Source organism: Cavia porcellus, unplaced genomic scaffold (assembly GCF_034190915.1).
Source record: "Cavia porcellus strain 051 isolate PalLab524CR breed Dunkin Hartley unplaced genomic scaffold, mCavPor4.1 scaffold_25, whole genome shotgun sequence".
NCBI classification, from domain to species: domain Eukaryota; kingdom Metazoa; phylum Chordata; class Mammalia; order Rodentia; family Caviidae; genus Cavia; species Cavia porcellus.
The window spans coordinates 11,221,719-11,237,876 of record NW_026947508.1 but is presented as its reverse complement, the minus strand read 5'-3'; the positions used below and the strand labels follow the sequence as shown (position 1 = coordinate 11,237,876).

The 16,158-nt window shown below is 52.7% G+C and overlaps 1 protein-coding gene across 4 annotated transcripts in view; it reads right to left on the bottom strand.

Moving 5' to 3' along the window:
• Fhad1 (forkhead associated phosphopeptide binding domain 1) overlaps positions 1 to 16,158 on the bottom strand; it is a 124,665-nt gene that overhangs the window by 34,433 nt on the left and 74,074 nt on the right. For all 4 annotated transcript variants that reach the window (XM_063235551.1, XM_063235553.1, XM_063235552.1 and 1 more), the window contains 7 exons: positions 14,760 to 14,912; positions 12,421 to 12,516; positions 12,081 to 12,188; positions 9,342 to 9,449; positions 7,365 to 7,472; positions 2,611 to 2,784; positions 1,460 to 1,685 (listed from right to left, as the gene is read on the bottom strand). In XM_063235551.1, coding sequence (XP_063091621.1) covers positions 1,460 to 1,685; positions 2,611 to 2,784; positions 7,365 to 7,472; positions 9,342 to 9,449; positions 12,081 to 12,188; positions 12,421 to 12,516; positions 14,760 to 14,912 — 973 coding nt within the window. The remainder of the gene's footprint in view (positions 1 to 1,459; positions 1,686 to 2,610; positions 2,785 to 7,364; positions 7,473 to 9,341; positions 9,450 to 12,080; positions 12,189 to 12,420; positions 12,517 to 14,759; positions 14,913 to 16,158) is intronic.

Genomic DNA, 16,158 nt, shown 5'->3' with positions numbered 1-16,158 from the left:
GACGCATGAAGTGCTCTGCGTGCCAGGCTGAGGCTCCCTCCAGGTAAGGGGCTACTGTGGCTTGAGTTTGGTTTGTCCCCCTGAAAACCCACGGTGACATTTAATCCCATTTGAGACCTACTAAGGAGGTGGAGGCTTACTCCCATGTGGTGCTCAGAGGCAGGCCTGTGGGACGGGCTGGCATTGGTGAGGTGGCAGGGTGTGGTCCCCAGGATGGACACTGGTGGTTTTACAAACAGGCGCAGAGACTGGGACGCTCACATGCGTACTCCTCGCCACTTGTCCTGGATGCCCCGCCACCACCAGGGGTGGCCCCTCCACCTTAGACTACAGCCGTGAGCCAAAAACCTCTTCTCTGTCTACCTGACCTTGGCTGTGGGGTTGGGTCACAGGAACAGAGCAAGGACTACTTCACACAGAGGGCATGGAGTGTTCCTCGCCACTCTCGGCGCTGGGCCACCCTGCCTGGCCTTCTTTCTCCTTTCTGCCAGACAAGAGTCTCAGAAGAATCCAAGTCTGGCCTACTTTCTTCTGAGCCCCCTTTCTTATTTGTTTATTCATTCAACAAATGCCTATGCAATACCCACTACAGAGCAGACACTGATCCAAGTGTAAAGGAGACAAAGGCTTGCTCTAGGTCCCGGCTTGAACATCTTCCCACTGACCTGGACTCTGTGTCCCTGCCACAGGGGCCCTGTCATCCTGGGTGACCCGTCAGTGTAATGATATGGTTATTGCAGGGACAGTAACTGCTCTGCCTATCACCAAGCCCCCAGCACCCGCGGGAGGCTGGGGTGTAACAGACACTCGGAAGCTGCGACCAGAGCTGGGACAGGGCTTCCCCACCAGAGGGATGTGGCCTCCAGGGACACTCAGCAATGCGGAGACAGTCGGCAGCCATGGGACGCAGCGGGAAGAGGCCAGGGCTGCTGCTGGGCACCAGGCAATGCCCGGGACAGGCTCCCTGTCGCCCTACAAGACAGTGCCACAGCCAAGGACCTGGGTCCGAGCCGGAGCCCTCCAGGGCTCTTCCCCAGGCTCAGCATCTGCAGCGCGTGACCTTGGTCATTCAGGGCGAATTAGTGACGCACGTCTGAGTTCTTTTTCTTTGTCCTGGTTTGGGCTGATGTTGTCAGAGGCCACCCTGGCTGTGTATCGAAGTGCAAATGGCCAGCGGCACAGAGTTGCCTCTGAAAGGTTCCTGCCCGGCTGCTTTCCAGGGAAGGGCAGCTGCCTGTGCGTCTCACTGCGTCCACATAAAAGATGTCTCAAGTCATCGGTGTTACCCTGGCTCAGCCTGGGCCTCCGGGGCTCTGACATTGTGTGTACTGAGACTCAAAGAGGCTTTGGAGGATGAGGGTGCTTTCAGACAAGCTCTAACCTTGCTCTCATTAGCTGGCCTGGGGCGCCCTGGGGACCATCAGAGGCTGCCCTGACACCAGGGCAACCTTTGGGGTACCTGGATCAGTGTCCTTCAAAGTCGAGATCTCCTCTTCTAGTTTCTTATGGTGCTGGGTTACTTTCTGGAGCCTTTCCTCTAGGCTCACGATCGTCTGCGAGTGCTGCTTGATTTGCTCCTTATATTCCAGGATTTCCTCCTCGAATCCGTGTTTCTGGGATTCCCGCTCGTCCTGGAGGGACTTTATCATCTGCTGGTGCAGCATTATCCGCTCCTCCATAAGGACCTGGGAAAAGCCATGCTTATGAGGTTTTGGGAACTGACAGGGTGATAATAGCAGTGACTGATCCTTTGCACATGCAGGTGCTAAACTGGGGCCCACCTCAGGGCCTTTGCACATACTGTTCCCTCGGTCTGGCACACTTTGCCCCTTCCCTAGCTCCTTGCCTAGTGATCTTTTTTCAGGTTTCAGATCTCAGATTCAGTGTCCTCTCCTTAAAGAGACCTCCCCACACACCTGTCTGCAGGGCAGTCTGAGACCTTTTCTATTTTCTTTGTTTTACTGGCCCTGAGCCCTTCATCTCCATCAGCAATGGCTTTGTTTCTGCGTATTTCACTCACACTGGAATCCTAGCTCCACGGTGGCAGAAACATGCCTCTCACTGCTGTGTGTGCAGCGTTTAGACCTAGACATTTGATCAATAGTTTGAATGAATGAATGAATGAACAGTATACAAGGGAAAAGCAAGTAGGTTTGTATTTTTTAAAACAGAAACTCTGGTGACCCCCAAATGGATCCTTCCCATGACCACACACTGTCTTAGTCTGTGGCCCAGTCACCGGATGCCAAATTCCAGGGCCCCTCAGTCCTTGTCCCCGACTCTACAGGTCCCCTATGATGCTGTTCAGAATGGCTTGGAAAAGGGCCATGTGGGGTCCCCGGACCTTTCATGCTAAGCCAGCGCCTCTCATCAGCGTCTCTGTGTGTGTGTGTGTGTGTGTGTGTGTGTGTGCGTGTGTGGTTTTGCCTCTCAGGGACAGCTGGCCAAGCCTGAGGACGTTATTTTTGGTCATCAGCCCTGGGGAAGAAGCACTGCCACCCACCCTGCGGTGCACAGGAAGAGTCACCCCACCCAGGTGTCTGCGTCTGCGGCCACGTGACTGTGGGACGCAGAGGGGGAATTCTCCTGTCCCCGACGGCCGGGGCTTACCATTTTTGACTTGGCAGTTTCCAGCTCCACCAAGGTTTTATTTAATTTCAGGGCAAGGTTCTCTGCTTTGAGGCTCTCTGCCGCCTTCATTTGCTCCGTCTCTTCCACCTGGGCCAGCGCGGCATTTAATTTATTATTTAAGTCGTCCTCTTTCTGGCCTTTTAATTCGATCTCCTGGACAAACAGCAAGCACCAAGTAACAGCCAGTATTAAATATTCGTCTGTACCCCTCCGTCCTTTCTGAGGTGTCTGGAGGCTCCCCATTAGTAGAGAACACTTGTGACACTCAGCCTCGATCTGTCTCTTTAGGATTTCTGGGTTCTGAGCTGCATTCTGAGCTGATCCCCGGGCTCACTGAGTACGTCTTTTTTCTCTTTTATGAGGCAGCCCTTTAAATATTTCAGGAGAGCTATTGCGCTGCTTTCTAAATCTGTTCTCCAGGAGACAGTGCTGAGTCCTTCAGCTGCACCAGCGCCCTGCCCTGGGGACAGCTACTCCCCGCCCTGCCTTCCGGACAGCCAGACGGGGACCCAGGTGTCATGACACCAGCTCCTCCTGTCCCTGTTCCTGGGTCCCCTGCATCCTGCGTGCCATCTTTGTCAAAATCCTACCCTCCTCTGGGATTTGCTCCTCAAAAAACCTGGGCTCCATGACAGGGCTGAGCTGGGGCTCCCACACATCATTTAATTCAGTTGATGACATGGACTGGGTGCCCTCAGGCTGCGGGGGGCAGTGAGGCTCAGGACAGTCACGTATGTGGCTTGGGTCTGAAAACGCTCACAACTTTGGACCCGCCAGCCCCATACTTTGGAATTTATTTTAAGATGCAAGGCCTGAAGCCCAAGCATCTTTTAACCCAGGGAGAGTGAGAAAGAGCCTCGGGGTCTGGCGTGGGGAGGGGGAATGAATGGGGTCCCCTAACAGCACAGCGAAGATCCAGTCCCTTGGCCAGGGGCAGGTGGAGGAGCACTGTCGGGTGACCTGGAAACATCTGAAAAACGCACCACGTAGGGACACAGCGCCTAAGCCAGGGCGCAGTGTCACAGCACACAGCGCTCGCTGGCATCAACTGACGTGCGTCGGTGGCAATGCCCGACACAAAGGCGCTCTCAGGGTTGTCATCAACATGTCACTCGTGACAATGCGGAATCATGGGTTTTGTGTTCTTCGGAGTAATTTTCTCTACTTTGCAAATGTTCTAGAATGACAGGGGCTCATCGTGCTGTCAGGAAAGGAAACTGATCCTGTTTTTTTTTTTAAACAAAGCAAATATCACCCTCATTACGCTGTTCCTGGCCTCCCCAGGGGACCCTTCGTCCTTTCTGTGCCCCTGCGGAACGCTGCCTACTTTCTGGGCCTTCACCTCGCTCTCGTGGTTGACCAAGTCCAGGGAGGACAATGGCACCCCTCCAGGGAGGGGCTCCTGGGGTCCCTGCTGCTGCCCAGACAGCCGGGTGGCCCAGGGGATGCGCTGGCGCAGGGGTCACCCTGCCTGGGACGCAGCCGCCACCTGACACCCTCACGTCTGAGGCGACTCTGCAGCCTGCCCGGGGAGGGACCCCAGTGTTTCCTGTCCCACCAAGGCTCTCATTCTCCATTCTCTATTTCCTGTTTTGCCTCTGTAGATTAAATTGGTCTTTCTGTGGCTCGTTTGAGTACACTGGCAATTTCAAATCTGTTAGGTGTTCTTACTATAGAAATTCAACCAGGAGGATGTAGAGTTTATTCCTTAAAAGCAGATATAAAATCAGAATTTAATGGTGGCATTCTGAGTCTCAGACAATCCATATCCTGTGAGTTTTTTTTTAATTTGTAGTGTTTAAAAAATTCTAATTCAGAGAAGCAAGCTGTTACACATGATTACAACTTACTTTAAATATCAAGATATACTTTAAACACACCTGCCCACAAATGTGGGAATGGAACAGAAGAACACACTTCAAAGTGAAATTATTTTTGATCTCTTGAATTATTTTATATATAAAGTTTGGATAAACACCCATTTTGGAGGATAGAAAATGCTTTTAAATTATGTCTAGTAACGAAATTCTCAACAATCTCCTTTAAAGATTCTCAGCATTTTATTGGAGATTTACTCAACATTTGAAAATATTCAAACTCTATTTTGTTTTGAGTTTAAGCATTTTTTCAATTTAAAACATTTTTACTGCAAATTAATAAATTATAATGATACGTATTCAGAGAGTGAAAGATAGTGAAGAGTAATTCAGTTAATTAAGAACTGGGTTTTGTTGTGGGAACATCTAAAACGTACTCTTAGTCATTTTGAAATACACAACACGCTGGTATTTATTATACTTCCCACACTGTGTATGGATCTAAGAAAACCAGAATCCAACCCGCTACTCAATGGGCTCTTACACCCTGTGTCAATGCTTCCCCAACCATTCCTCTCCAGCCCCTCTAACCATGATTCCATTCTGCTTTCCTGTGAGTTCAATCGTTTTAGATCCCACACAAAGTGACCACATCCAGTCCCTCGTCTTTCTGTGATGATTTATTTCACTTAGCCTCATGCTCTCCAATTCATCCCTCCATATGTCACAAATGGCAGAATTTCTTTCTTTTTTGGGGCTTAATAGTATTCCACTTGTATATCTACCACATCTTATCTGTGCAGCTCTGATGGATGCTAAGGTTGATTGCGTTCCTGGGAACTGTGAACAGAGCTGCAGTGAATACCGGGGTACAGACACCTCTTCAACAAACTCAGTTTAGGACATTTCAGTAAATGTTCAGAAGTGGGACTACTGGGTAACCTGGCAATAATAATATTTTTAGTTTTCTGAGGAAGCGTCATATAGTTTTCTACAGTGGCTAATTTACATTCCTATCAACAGGATGCAAAAGTCCCTTTTCTCCTCATCCTTGTCAGCTGGAATTTTGTTTGTGATAATAGCTATCCTGACAAATGTCAAGTTGGTCTCACTATGAATTTGCATTTCTCTAAGGACTGGTGATGTTGAGCATTTTTAATGTATTGGTCGACCATTTGTGGGTTCTCTTTTGAAAAGTCTGTATTCGGGTCTCCCCTCCACTTTCTAACTGGATTATTCCTCCTATGGAGTTGAGTTCCTTATACATTGTGGGTCTCAGTCACCCATCAGATGTGTGGCGTCCACACGATCCCTCCCAATCTGTGGCTTGCTTTAGTGCACACAGCCTTTTCATCTGGATGGATTCTCACTGGTCTGCTTTTGCTGTTGCTGCCTGTGATTTTAGAGGCCAATTTAAAAAGCTGTGTCCTACCCGAAGTCCTGCAGTTTCTCCCGAGCGTTCCTCTGACCTTGTATTTCCTGGTGAACACTGAGTTCCCAGGGAGCCGTCTTACTCCTCCGGGTCTGGTTCGAGGCTGTCATCTTCCCCTGAGGTGGCCACAAGGCCCTGCTCGTCGCATTCCAGCCTTATCCACGGTGTCTTAGCAGACACTTCCTCTGGGGCCAGACCGACTGCGGTCACAGTGCCCCGAGCACTGAATGGCGACTTATGAAACCAGCTTTTCTTTACAGCCAACCGCGGTCGCTTGAATAAAATTGGACTCATTCACTGATCTCATGAATCAGCATTTTTTTTCTTGTTGGCATTAATCTCATTCCTGACTCAATTTATTTCCCAGCTTACCTACTTTAAAGTTTCTAATTCTCCTTTTCTCCTGCCCATCACAGATCCATTCTGTGGAAACTGCAGTTCATCACTGGGGAAAGATAGATTTCGGTGAACAGATGCTGCCCGGGGCTCTGGTCCAGCCAGCTTCCCACATGTCTGTGAAGCCACCGCAGCCCGACTGGGCTGAGCTCTGCTTCCCGACAGGTCCAGCTGCGCCCTCTGGGAAGCAGAGCCTGGGGCTGCTGTGGAAGCCTGCGTGCCCCGCTGCCACGCTCCTCCTGCCTGGCATTGTGCAAAGCGCCCAGCATCCCTCGGACAGCTCGAAGATTCCTCCGTCCAGACTCTGGGATGAGGCCAGGAAGGGCAGTTCCCAGAAGTGCTCGTGTGTGGGAGCTTCCTTTGTAGAAAATGACCCGAGACGGGTGTCAAGGGACGTAGAGACCCTTTTCGGGCTCTAACGGCCTGGAAAAATCCTCCCACATCATATTTGCTCCATTTAAATTTAACCCACGATTGCTAGCTCCTGTGCTTGCCAAGTGTTCTGGCTTTGAGATACCGAGTCACTGGCGGGTGCCTGGGTGTGTGCATGTGTGTGCGTGTGGGAATGATGCCCACTGCTTGTGAGGTTCTGGTCCACTACCTCCTTTGCTCTCACAGCACCTGCGCCTGCCGGTCATTATCGGGAACTGCATCTCAAATTCGAAGGTGACGGCAATCTCCAGGAAGAGTTCTGATGGGACACAGCCTGGGGAGTCTGAGGAGCCCAGATATCCTGACATCTATCTCCAGCTAGCTTCTGTCTTACCCACAGATAGTAGAGGAGAGGGGTAAAGATTAAGGATTCTGGACCCAAGGAATCCTGGGGTCGGGTCCTGCCCCTCCACTTCCGAGCCCCGAGCTCATAATAATCCCATCAGCAGTCACACATGTGGCGCTCTGTTCACCCTGTGTGGGTTCTCCCCTGTGTCCTATGTGTGTCTTGGTGGCCACACACACAGCACCTGTCACTTGCACTTCATGTGTTGGACACCAAGGCACAGCGATGGTCCCATAGCCAGCGTGAGGCAGAGGCAGGACTTGAACCCTGACCTTCCAGCTTCAGGGCCCATGCTGGGCATGAATCTTACCTCTCGCTGCTTGGTCAGGCGGTTCTCCAGGTCCTGCACCTGCCTCCGCTCCTTGTCTAAAGCCTCCTTTGCTTTGTGGTGCTCGTAGGCAATGCTGTTCTCACAGATCTGCAAGTCAAGGGAGGGGCGTTTAAGCATCCAAAAGGAAGGGAGACTCTGCTACAAGAGGGGGAGGATTCGGGCAACCAGGGCGGCGGGGCTCATAGGACAAGGTGCCTGGGGAGAGAGAGGCCAGAGTGGGCACAGCTGGGGTGGGAGCCAGGGGCCAATCTGGGTGGGGTGGTTCACATGGAGAGAGGGATTCGGTCGTTGGAGATTTCCAGCCGGTGTTCAGGAAATGTCCTGCTGATTAGGCACAGGTCACGTTGCTGAGCGCAGAGCCACCAGCTAAACCAGCAGGTGTCGGCAATAGGGAAGTACCTCTTACTGGGAAGTTCCTGGCTGGCAGGAGTTGGAGTAAAAGAAACAAAAGCATACATACTTCCTGTCTAGCGGGGTGTGTGCTTGTGGCTTTGCAGGAGGACACAGGCAGTCTCCCCAGCCTCCAGAGGCGGGGGCTCTTAAATGTCACATCTAGCACTTTTGGAAATGACAGCACAGACTCTGGGCCTAGGGGTGGGGAGGCACCTGACTTCCCTCTGTCCAGTGACCCCCATTTTACAGGTGGGAACACAGAGGCTGGTGCTGAGGCAGTAAGAGCACAAGGGACTCCCAAGGTCATGCCACTAAGCAGAGGAGGTAGGACCGTCATGGACACAGTGCCCCTGCCCCACCACGGTGCCACCCTGGTCCAAACCTCATCCTAGCTGGAGGCAGGAGCTGTGTTTGTACCCCGCCAGCCAGCAGGGCCATACATGTGAGGGGTGCTGACGAGGGCAGCTGTGCCCTCAGTGTGGGTCCCCGTGGAGCTGCAGCAGTGTTCATGAGCCTCCACTCAGGCCTCTGCCCAAGGCTTCCCGGCCCCACCCTGCACTCCAGCCTCACCTGCAGGTGCACCACGAGCAGGAGCACCACACTCTCCCCAGACCAGGGCACGGAGGGCCAGAGCTTGCCAGGGTCACAGCCTGCTAGCACGGCCCGCCTGCTGGGCCCGTGCTGACCAGCTCCTCCCTCTGCCCCGCACTGTCTCGCTGCAGAGTCCTGCCCTGGCTGCCTTTCTGTTTCCCTGCCCACCCCGTCCCGGGCCCACCCAGCTCAGCGCTCTTCCCTCCAGGGCTTAGTAGCGGTCCTCTACTTGGGAGCCTCCCAGCCCCGTCTCCCCACTGCTCTGTAAACTGTGCTTTACTTTATCGCCCTCTGGGTGCTCACTCTGGGTTACAACTTGCCCTGTTTACTGGCATGGGCACGGAGATAAGACCTCTGGGCACGGCCCAGTCCATCTGGTCTCTGTAGTGTCCCTGGCACCCAGAGCAGGCCTTACACACAGGGAGGTGTGGAGCTCAGAGAACACAGACGGATGAATGAAACCCAGTCACGTGATTCCCAGAGCCACCAGTCTGTTTCTGAAAGCTCCTCAAGATGTCACTTGAGGGCCACCTCTGTCCCCAGGTCCTGTCTTTGTCAGGTGGCACTTCTTACCCCTTGCACAGGCCGGGGTCCTTGGTGATCACGTGACACACCCTTTAGGCCATCACTGACATGGGGTTGGGGATCTTTCCCAAGCCATGCTGGAGGCTGTGCCACACACACCTGTCTACCACAGCGCTGGCAGAGGGACCACCTGGTCAAACCCCGGTTGTCTTGTGGGGGTCCCTTTGCCTCAGGTAGCTGAGCCACGGAGCAGGTGGAGGCTTCCTTATGCAGGTGCTGCTCTCAGGACCTTACGTCTAACGGCACTGGACCAGAGGGGCTGGGGCTGCACTCCCATTTTACAGAAGAGGGCACTGAGGGCTGGGAGGTTTGCTCACCTGCTCAGGTCATCTGCCCACCTGGCCACCTCACTATCGGACACCTTCCAGGGGACCTGGCTGCTCATACCTCCTTCTGCTGGGTCAGGTGGTTCTCCAGGTCCTGCACTCTCCTCTTCTCGGCCTCTAGCGCCTCCTTTGCTTTCCTCTTTTCCAGGGCCATGCTGGTCTCCCAGACCTGAAAGCCAGCGAGCGTCCTCGGTGCCTGCACCCAGGGCAGAGCTAAAGCAATGCCACTCACCACGCCAGCAGCCACGACTCCCCTCCCACCACGACCTGTCAGGAAATGCTGCTATAGTGGCCCCATTTTATAGATGAGAAAACCAAGGAACAGGGGATGGCGGAGTCCCAGGGTTTGCATCTCAAGCCCACAGCCACCACAGAGGCTACAGGGCGGGGACGGGAAGTGCTGGGCTTCCTGTCACCTCAGCGACCACTTCTTTGATGGGAGAAGTACCATGAATAACGTAATATCCCATTGCAGAAATAAATCTGTGAAAGAGAATCCAGTGCCAAGAGCAGGAGGGTGGGCTGCGTGACTGAGCCAAGTCCCCCGAGGACTCGCAGGGTTGGGGAGCACGGGTGGCTACGTGTGGGTCCCACTCGAGCTGTTTCCCCTGGAAGTTACTTGCTGACCAGATGTCAGCTAATGGGTTTAACACAAGCTACCTAAGGAGAGGAACCGCTGCCCTAACCCACTTCCATTCACCCCAAGAAGGGGCACCTCGACTTTTAAACGAGCACCTGTCAAACAGCAGTTTGACTGCCAGGCATTCGGAACTTGGAGCACAATTTCTGTTATAATCTATGGGGGGGGGGCAAATTAGCCCACTAAAAGCATTTAATCCACAGCACGGTTGAGACGTCGTGTATTCTGAGGTGGAAAGTGCTTTTCAAAGCTCTGCTGCTCCACTGGCCCAGCCCCCGTCCTAAACAAAGCCGATGAGCAGTGACAGCGTGGGAATGTCACACTTGTTTTGCAGTCCAAGGTGGCTTTCAGAGTGCGGCCTTCTCCTGTGGACTGTGGAAAAGGCTTCATGGCACTTCCCAGTGACATCTATGGGTTGCGGGGGAGCCGCCGTAGTCACAGGGAGGCGTCCCACTGGGAAGAGACTGGCCGTGCCTGCTCTGAGCCCCAAGTGTGACCCCGCGGTTCTGCGGTCCTTAGAGAGTCACTAGTAAAGTGGAGGAAGATCTAACCAGAGGCCAAATCAAATCACACCTGAGGCTGAAGGTGGCCCGCGGCACCCGCATGACAAACGGAAGGGGATCTGCGGGAGTGGCTGATGTGTTTGCAGACCTGGGGTGGCCCAGGCACAGGTCATCTCAGTAACAAAGCTCTGGTCTTCTCCTGAAGTTACTGTGACCTTGAAATCCCTAAATTCAAGGGCCTTCCCAGCCCAGGCAGACCTCTGGGTGGCTTTGATATAGGTGACTCCTTAGAGGTCTCCTCCCCCTCTTCTGCCCCAAGACAAGGGAAGGGCTGATGACCGTATTTAAGGAGGGCTGCGGCACACAGCTGTGAAGTCTCCTCCCCTGGATGCCCCTCCAGGGCCTACAAAAAACGAGAGGCAGGTGTGGTGCCATCTGCGTCACATGCAGATGTCTAGGTCGAACACCATCAGCCCTCTCCCCTAGGAAGGCGACTACTGACACAGCTGTGTCAGCCAGGAAACAGCCCAGCTGGGATTTGAACTCTTATCTCATCCCACTTCAAGGATTGAGGGATCAGTGGAAATCACTCAAGGGATCTGAGGGTGACCACAAGCTAAATGCAAATCAGCAGCATCACAGAGCTTCCTGCCCTCCCGCCCCGTAGCTGCTTTGGCTGGGTTAACAGAAGCGTGACATCTTTATCAGGAGAAGTGGAAATGAACGCCAGGTTTTCAGGCTTTTCAAGAGATGACGGAAATCTGGAGCTTTTAAAAAAACATCTTAGGAATTTAAAAATCGAACATTCTGGGGACAAATACAACATTTCTACAACCCCCTTCTAGCAGTCTGTGGTTCTGGGGATCAGAGCTAGCCTGGGGGGCTTGCAGGAGAAGCGGGGGTCTGGGCTGGCAGATGTGGGGGCAGATTCAACTTCCGGTTATCCTGTGGAGGAGGAGGTGATGTGTTTCGCAGGATGGAGGCCGATATCCTTCTAGTGAGAAAGACTTTGACTCATCTGCACCTGAAGGCAAGCAAGTCTCCTACAGTTTTGGGGACCCACATCCCAGATGGCTTCCCCAGGATGGGAGGCTCCTCGGAGGTGGTGCTAAGGCTGGACGCATGTAGGGCTGGTGGAGGATCTATAAGCCCTGAAGTCCCAGGAGGCTATCTCTCTTCATTTCTGTACTTTGGAACCCAGTATCTGTCACTTGCCCTGACTCGTGTCTCAAGCCCCAGCTCTGGGTGTGTTTTACACTGTTCACAACTTTCTCCCACTGGTTGTCACAGCTCCAGCTCCAGGCTCTCTGCGAGTCCTCCGTGCATCTCAAAGCAGCCAAGCACTGGTGGTTAGCTAGGAAGGCGCGATCACACTCTGTTCCCAACCCCAGGCCTACACTTTAGAGATTACTTCTATCTGGGCATGGTAGACTGTGTCTGTAATCACAGCTCTCTGGGAGGCTGAGGCAGAAGGATTGCAAGTTTGAGCCCAGCCGGGGAAACAGTGACGCAGGGAGACCTTGTCTCAAAGTAAAATAAATAAATAAAGTACCAGGAATGTAGTTTAATACAAATACCCTGAGTCCAGTCACCGAGAAGGAACTGACTTCCACATATCCACAAATCCCTCAAGCAACCCCTCTGGAGCCCGGCCTACCTCCTTGTGGTGGGCCAGGCGGTTCTCCAGCTCGCGGATCCTCCTCTGTGCCTCCTCTAAGGCCTCCCTGGCTCTGTCTTTCTCCTGGACTGCGCTGTCTTCCAAAGCCTGCAAGTCGGTGGCAGTTGCTGAGTGTCCCAGCGACCATGGCAGGATTCCGGGCTCTGCAGCCTATGTGTGGTCTGCCATAGTCCTGGGCTCACACCCGGGAGACCAAGGGCAGAGGAGCCCAGGAGCTTGGGGCGAGGGCTCTGGAGGAGCTGCCTTAGGTTAGAGCAGGGTGCAGCCTTTCCAGCAGGGGCTCTGGGCTGGCTCCCCCACCCCAGCCACTGCAGTGTACCTCCTTCTGCTGGGCCAGCCGCTCCTCCAGCTCACACGCTCTCTTCTTCTCCTCCTTGGCTTTGTTTCTCTCTTGGGCAACATCGTCTTCCAAAGCCTGAAAGTCAAAGACGGTGGCTGAGTATCTGGGTTGCCATGGAGGGGATGTGGACGCTGCCAGGCAGGGTGACTCACTCTGCACTGCTCACCACACCCATGGGACAACGTGGGCAGCAGAGCCCCTGATGGAGCCCTCCCACCCCTGGAGCCCTGGGTAAGCGAGGACCTATGCACGGGAGCCTCAGTTTCCCTGTCTGTACAACAGGGACAGCACTGGTGACCTGAGGAGTGGAGAGTGTGGTAGACATGAGATACCTGCTCCCCACAGTGACACCCTCTACCCCAACTCTGCAGGAGAGGAAATAGAGTGTTTACAGAAATGAACTCCGCCTCCTGGACCAGGAGATCACACACCCAAGACTCAAACCCTGGCCCATTTGATTCTTAAACCTGGGTTCTAATCAGGCATCAGCAAACAATGGCCTATAGAACTGCTCTGGCCCACTGCCTGCGTTCTACAAATAGAGTTTTATCGGAACATTCCCTGTTTTCTGTGGTCTTGGGCTGCTTTTGCACAGTGGCAGAGTTGCAAAGTCACCACAGAGACTACATGGCTGGCAAAACTGAAAATACCCTGTGATTCTTTATGGGAAAAGTTTGCCAACCCCTGATGTAAAGAAAGCATTAGTGTGTGGGTAAATAAAGTTGTCCACAACTCATAATAAGAGAAGGAAAGGTAGGTTTGCTTTGCCACTGAAGCCAAGTGCTAAAACAACCCAGAGTCAAGTTATCAACACAAGCAGCTCAGGAAGGGTGCTACAGTTTAGATCAAGAATGAGTCATGAGCTCACAGGGGGCCTTTGGAAGGCCTGGGGATCATGGGGCGCCAGAGCTGCCTGGCTGTTAGGAGGTACAGCCTGGTCAGAGGTGGGTTGTGGGGTTACAGCCCTCTTCTGGTTCCCCACTTCTCTCTGCTTCCTGGCCGCAGGACATGAGCAACCTTCCTCAGCGGAAGGTCCTTCCATCATGTGGCTGCCAACCATAGGCTGAAACTTTGGGAATTTGAGGCAAAATAAACCTCCCCTCCTTTGTGTGTGTTGGGTGTTTTGTTCCCAGTGACAAGAAAGGGACTGAGACAAAGGGTGACCTAGAAGGGGACTGACACCGCTTCCTCCCTCTGCTGGGGCTGGTACAGTGACATTTATGTGTTTAAAGGGCTTTGAAGGCCGCCTATAAAATGCTTCCTGCCAGGAGCATCACAATTTGGGCACTAGGGAAGCCCAGGTGGGCGCCCAACGGCATGTTTCACATGGTGAACCTCAAGCCCCACATCCCAACAATGGAAAAGTGGACCACGGATCAAAAATAGGACATCTGGGAGCTGGTACGAAAGCGAGAAGTGGTCTGAGAGGAACCGGAAGTGTTGGAGAGGGGGGAAGAGCCTGGGAGCTTCCTGGCGAGGGTGCTGAGCTTTGCATTCTGTCTAGTTTGTTCTCCAAGCCACGCCACTCTGACTTAATATTAAGGTGACTCCACGGCGGGAGTCACCTGCACCTTGGAGCAAGGCTGAGTACTTTTCGAGTCTCCAAAATGACAAAAGTGTAGCCAGAGTCATGCGCCACTGACCTAGGATGCTGGGAACCAAGGGGGTCAAATGCCTGGCGGTCCCCTGAATAGTGAAGAGCTGCAGATCCTCAGCCAGGAGGGGAGCAGGCCTATCAAAGGCTGTTTCCGGTCTTCTCCACACATCTGGGGAGGGGAGCTTTGAAAGCCTCACTGCAAGACCTTGCTCCGGGGCCCAGTCTGGTCCCACCTGTGCCACGCGGGAGTCCCTGGGCCCACTGAGGCTCCGACTGCGTTTCAGCCCCATCCCCAGCGGATTCCCTGCATCTTAGCCCTAGGGAAGTGCTGCTGTCAGGTGCCTCTGACTGGCCTGGTTTCTAGAAAAGTGGGGAGCAGTCTGAATACTTGTTTTCCTTGATACGCATCCAGAGAGAGTGAAAGACTGAAACAGACTGAAATTTGGCACACGCTTGGAAAGTCTGTCCCCTACAAACCAGGACTGCAGTAATGAGTCCCTATTGTGTATTCAACTGCAAGGCAGAATCGAATGTGCTAGCATTTCCCCGATCCAGCACTCTCGCCTTTCCAAGTGGATTTCACTGTTTCATTAATGTCGACCCACAGCATGAACCCAGGCGTCGCTCAGATTTTCTCAACTAAGCACACGCCCTCCCGGGCCCTCAGAAAAGGCCCTTTCGTCAGTTTCCAGCCGTAAAGAGAACGGCAGTGACGCCTCACCTCCTTCTCCTCCATCAGCCGCCTGACTCTGGCCTTCATCTCCTCCTCTAGCTCCAGCCTCTCCTCCGTCAGCCTCTCCTTCTCTGCCATGTGCTCCCTCAGTGTCTCCTGCAGTAGAGTCTGCTGCATTTCCTGAGAGCTGTTGATCTGGGCCTACATGGAGGAGAAAGGAGGCCGACTCTGATGGGGACAGCAGGAAGGAGTCCTTCCCATGGACCTTTACCAACTGTCCACCTTTCATGGGACAAAGGTGTTCAGCAGAGTTCCTGCAGACGAACTGTACTTCGCCTAGTTACTGGCAAGGAGGCAGTAGAGGTTTAAGAGTTCGGACTCTGGATCTAGATAGAAAATTAGCTCTAGTTGCTTCTGAGATGTCTTCATTTTGGAAATGAAGTATCTGTGCCTCACAAATCAGGGTATCACGGTATCTGCATCTTAAGAGCTGTAAGGATGAAATGCAGTAACAATGGAAAGGTGTTAGCAGATTGCTTAATACGTAGTAGGTGCTCAGTAAATGGTGGTTGGAATGGTTACTTTCTATTTTCTGGGAAAAGGAGAAAAAACAGTGAGCTGTGAGTCAAAAGGTCTGAGCTTTTGCCTTGATTCTTTTACTAATTAGCTGTGTGGCAATCAAATAGTCAGCAACCTCTTCAGACTTTGCTGGCTGTATCTGTAAAATGAGGAGAAGGGGCTAGACCAGCAGTTGACAAACTGCAGTCCACAGGCCAGATCTGGTCCACCGCCTGTTTTGTAAATAAAGTTTTATTGGAACAGAGCCATGTCTGCCTTCCCATTTATTTATATGGTATCTCAGACTGCCATTGCTTCTATCATAGCAGGATTTAACTGAGACCCAGTGTTCTGCTAAGAAAAAGGTATTTACGGTCAGCTCTTTGCAGATGTTTGTTGAGCCCTGGACTCAGGGCTCTGTGGCTGAGTGGAAGAGTGGTCTTTGGTTCTCCAGCCTTCCTCCTATCTATGGCTTGCTTGCAGGGCCAGCCCATAGCCTTCCACTGGCATGGAACTCAGTCATGTGACCTGTTTTGGCCAATAGGATGTTAGTAGACACAAAATAATCAGTGAACTGAAAAACCTTGCATGATTGGTTCTGTTTTCTCTCCTCCCTTTGCAGCCTCCAGGACAGCAGGTCCAGACTGGCTTGTTCAAAAATGTGAGACTTTAGGAGCAGAATTGAGTTGTTCCAGAGACCATTCTAGATCAACCAAGGCCAGTGAACACCCAGACGAATGAGCAAACCCATCCAAGCTCAGCAGAGCAGCCTGGCTGAGGACCCCTGACAGAAGGATAGACAGGAAATAGTAATGGTCGGATGTGGTGTTTACTGTGCAGTATTATTATTGCCAATGGCTAGCATGCTGACACAATCCTCAAGGATATC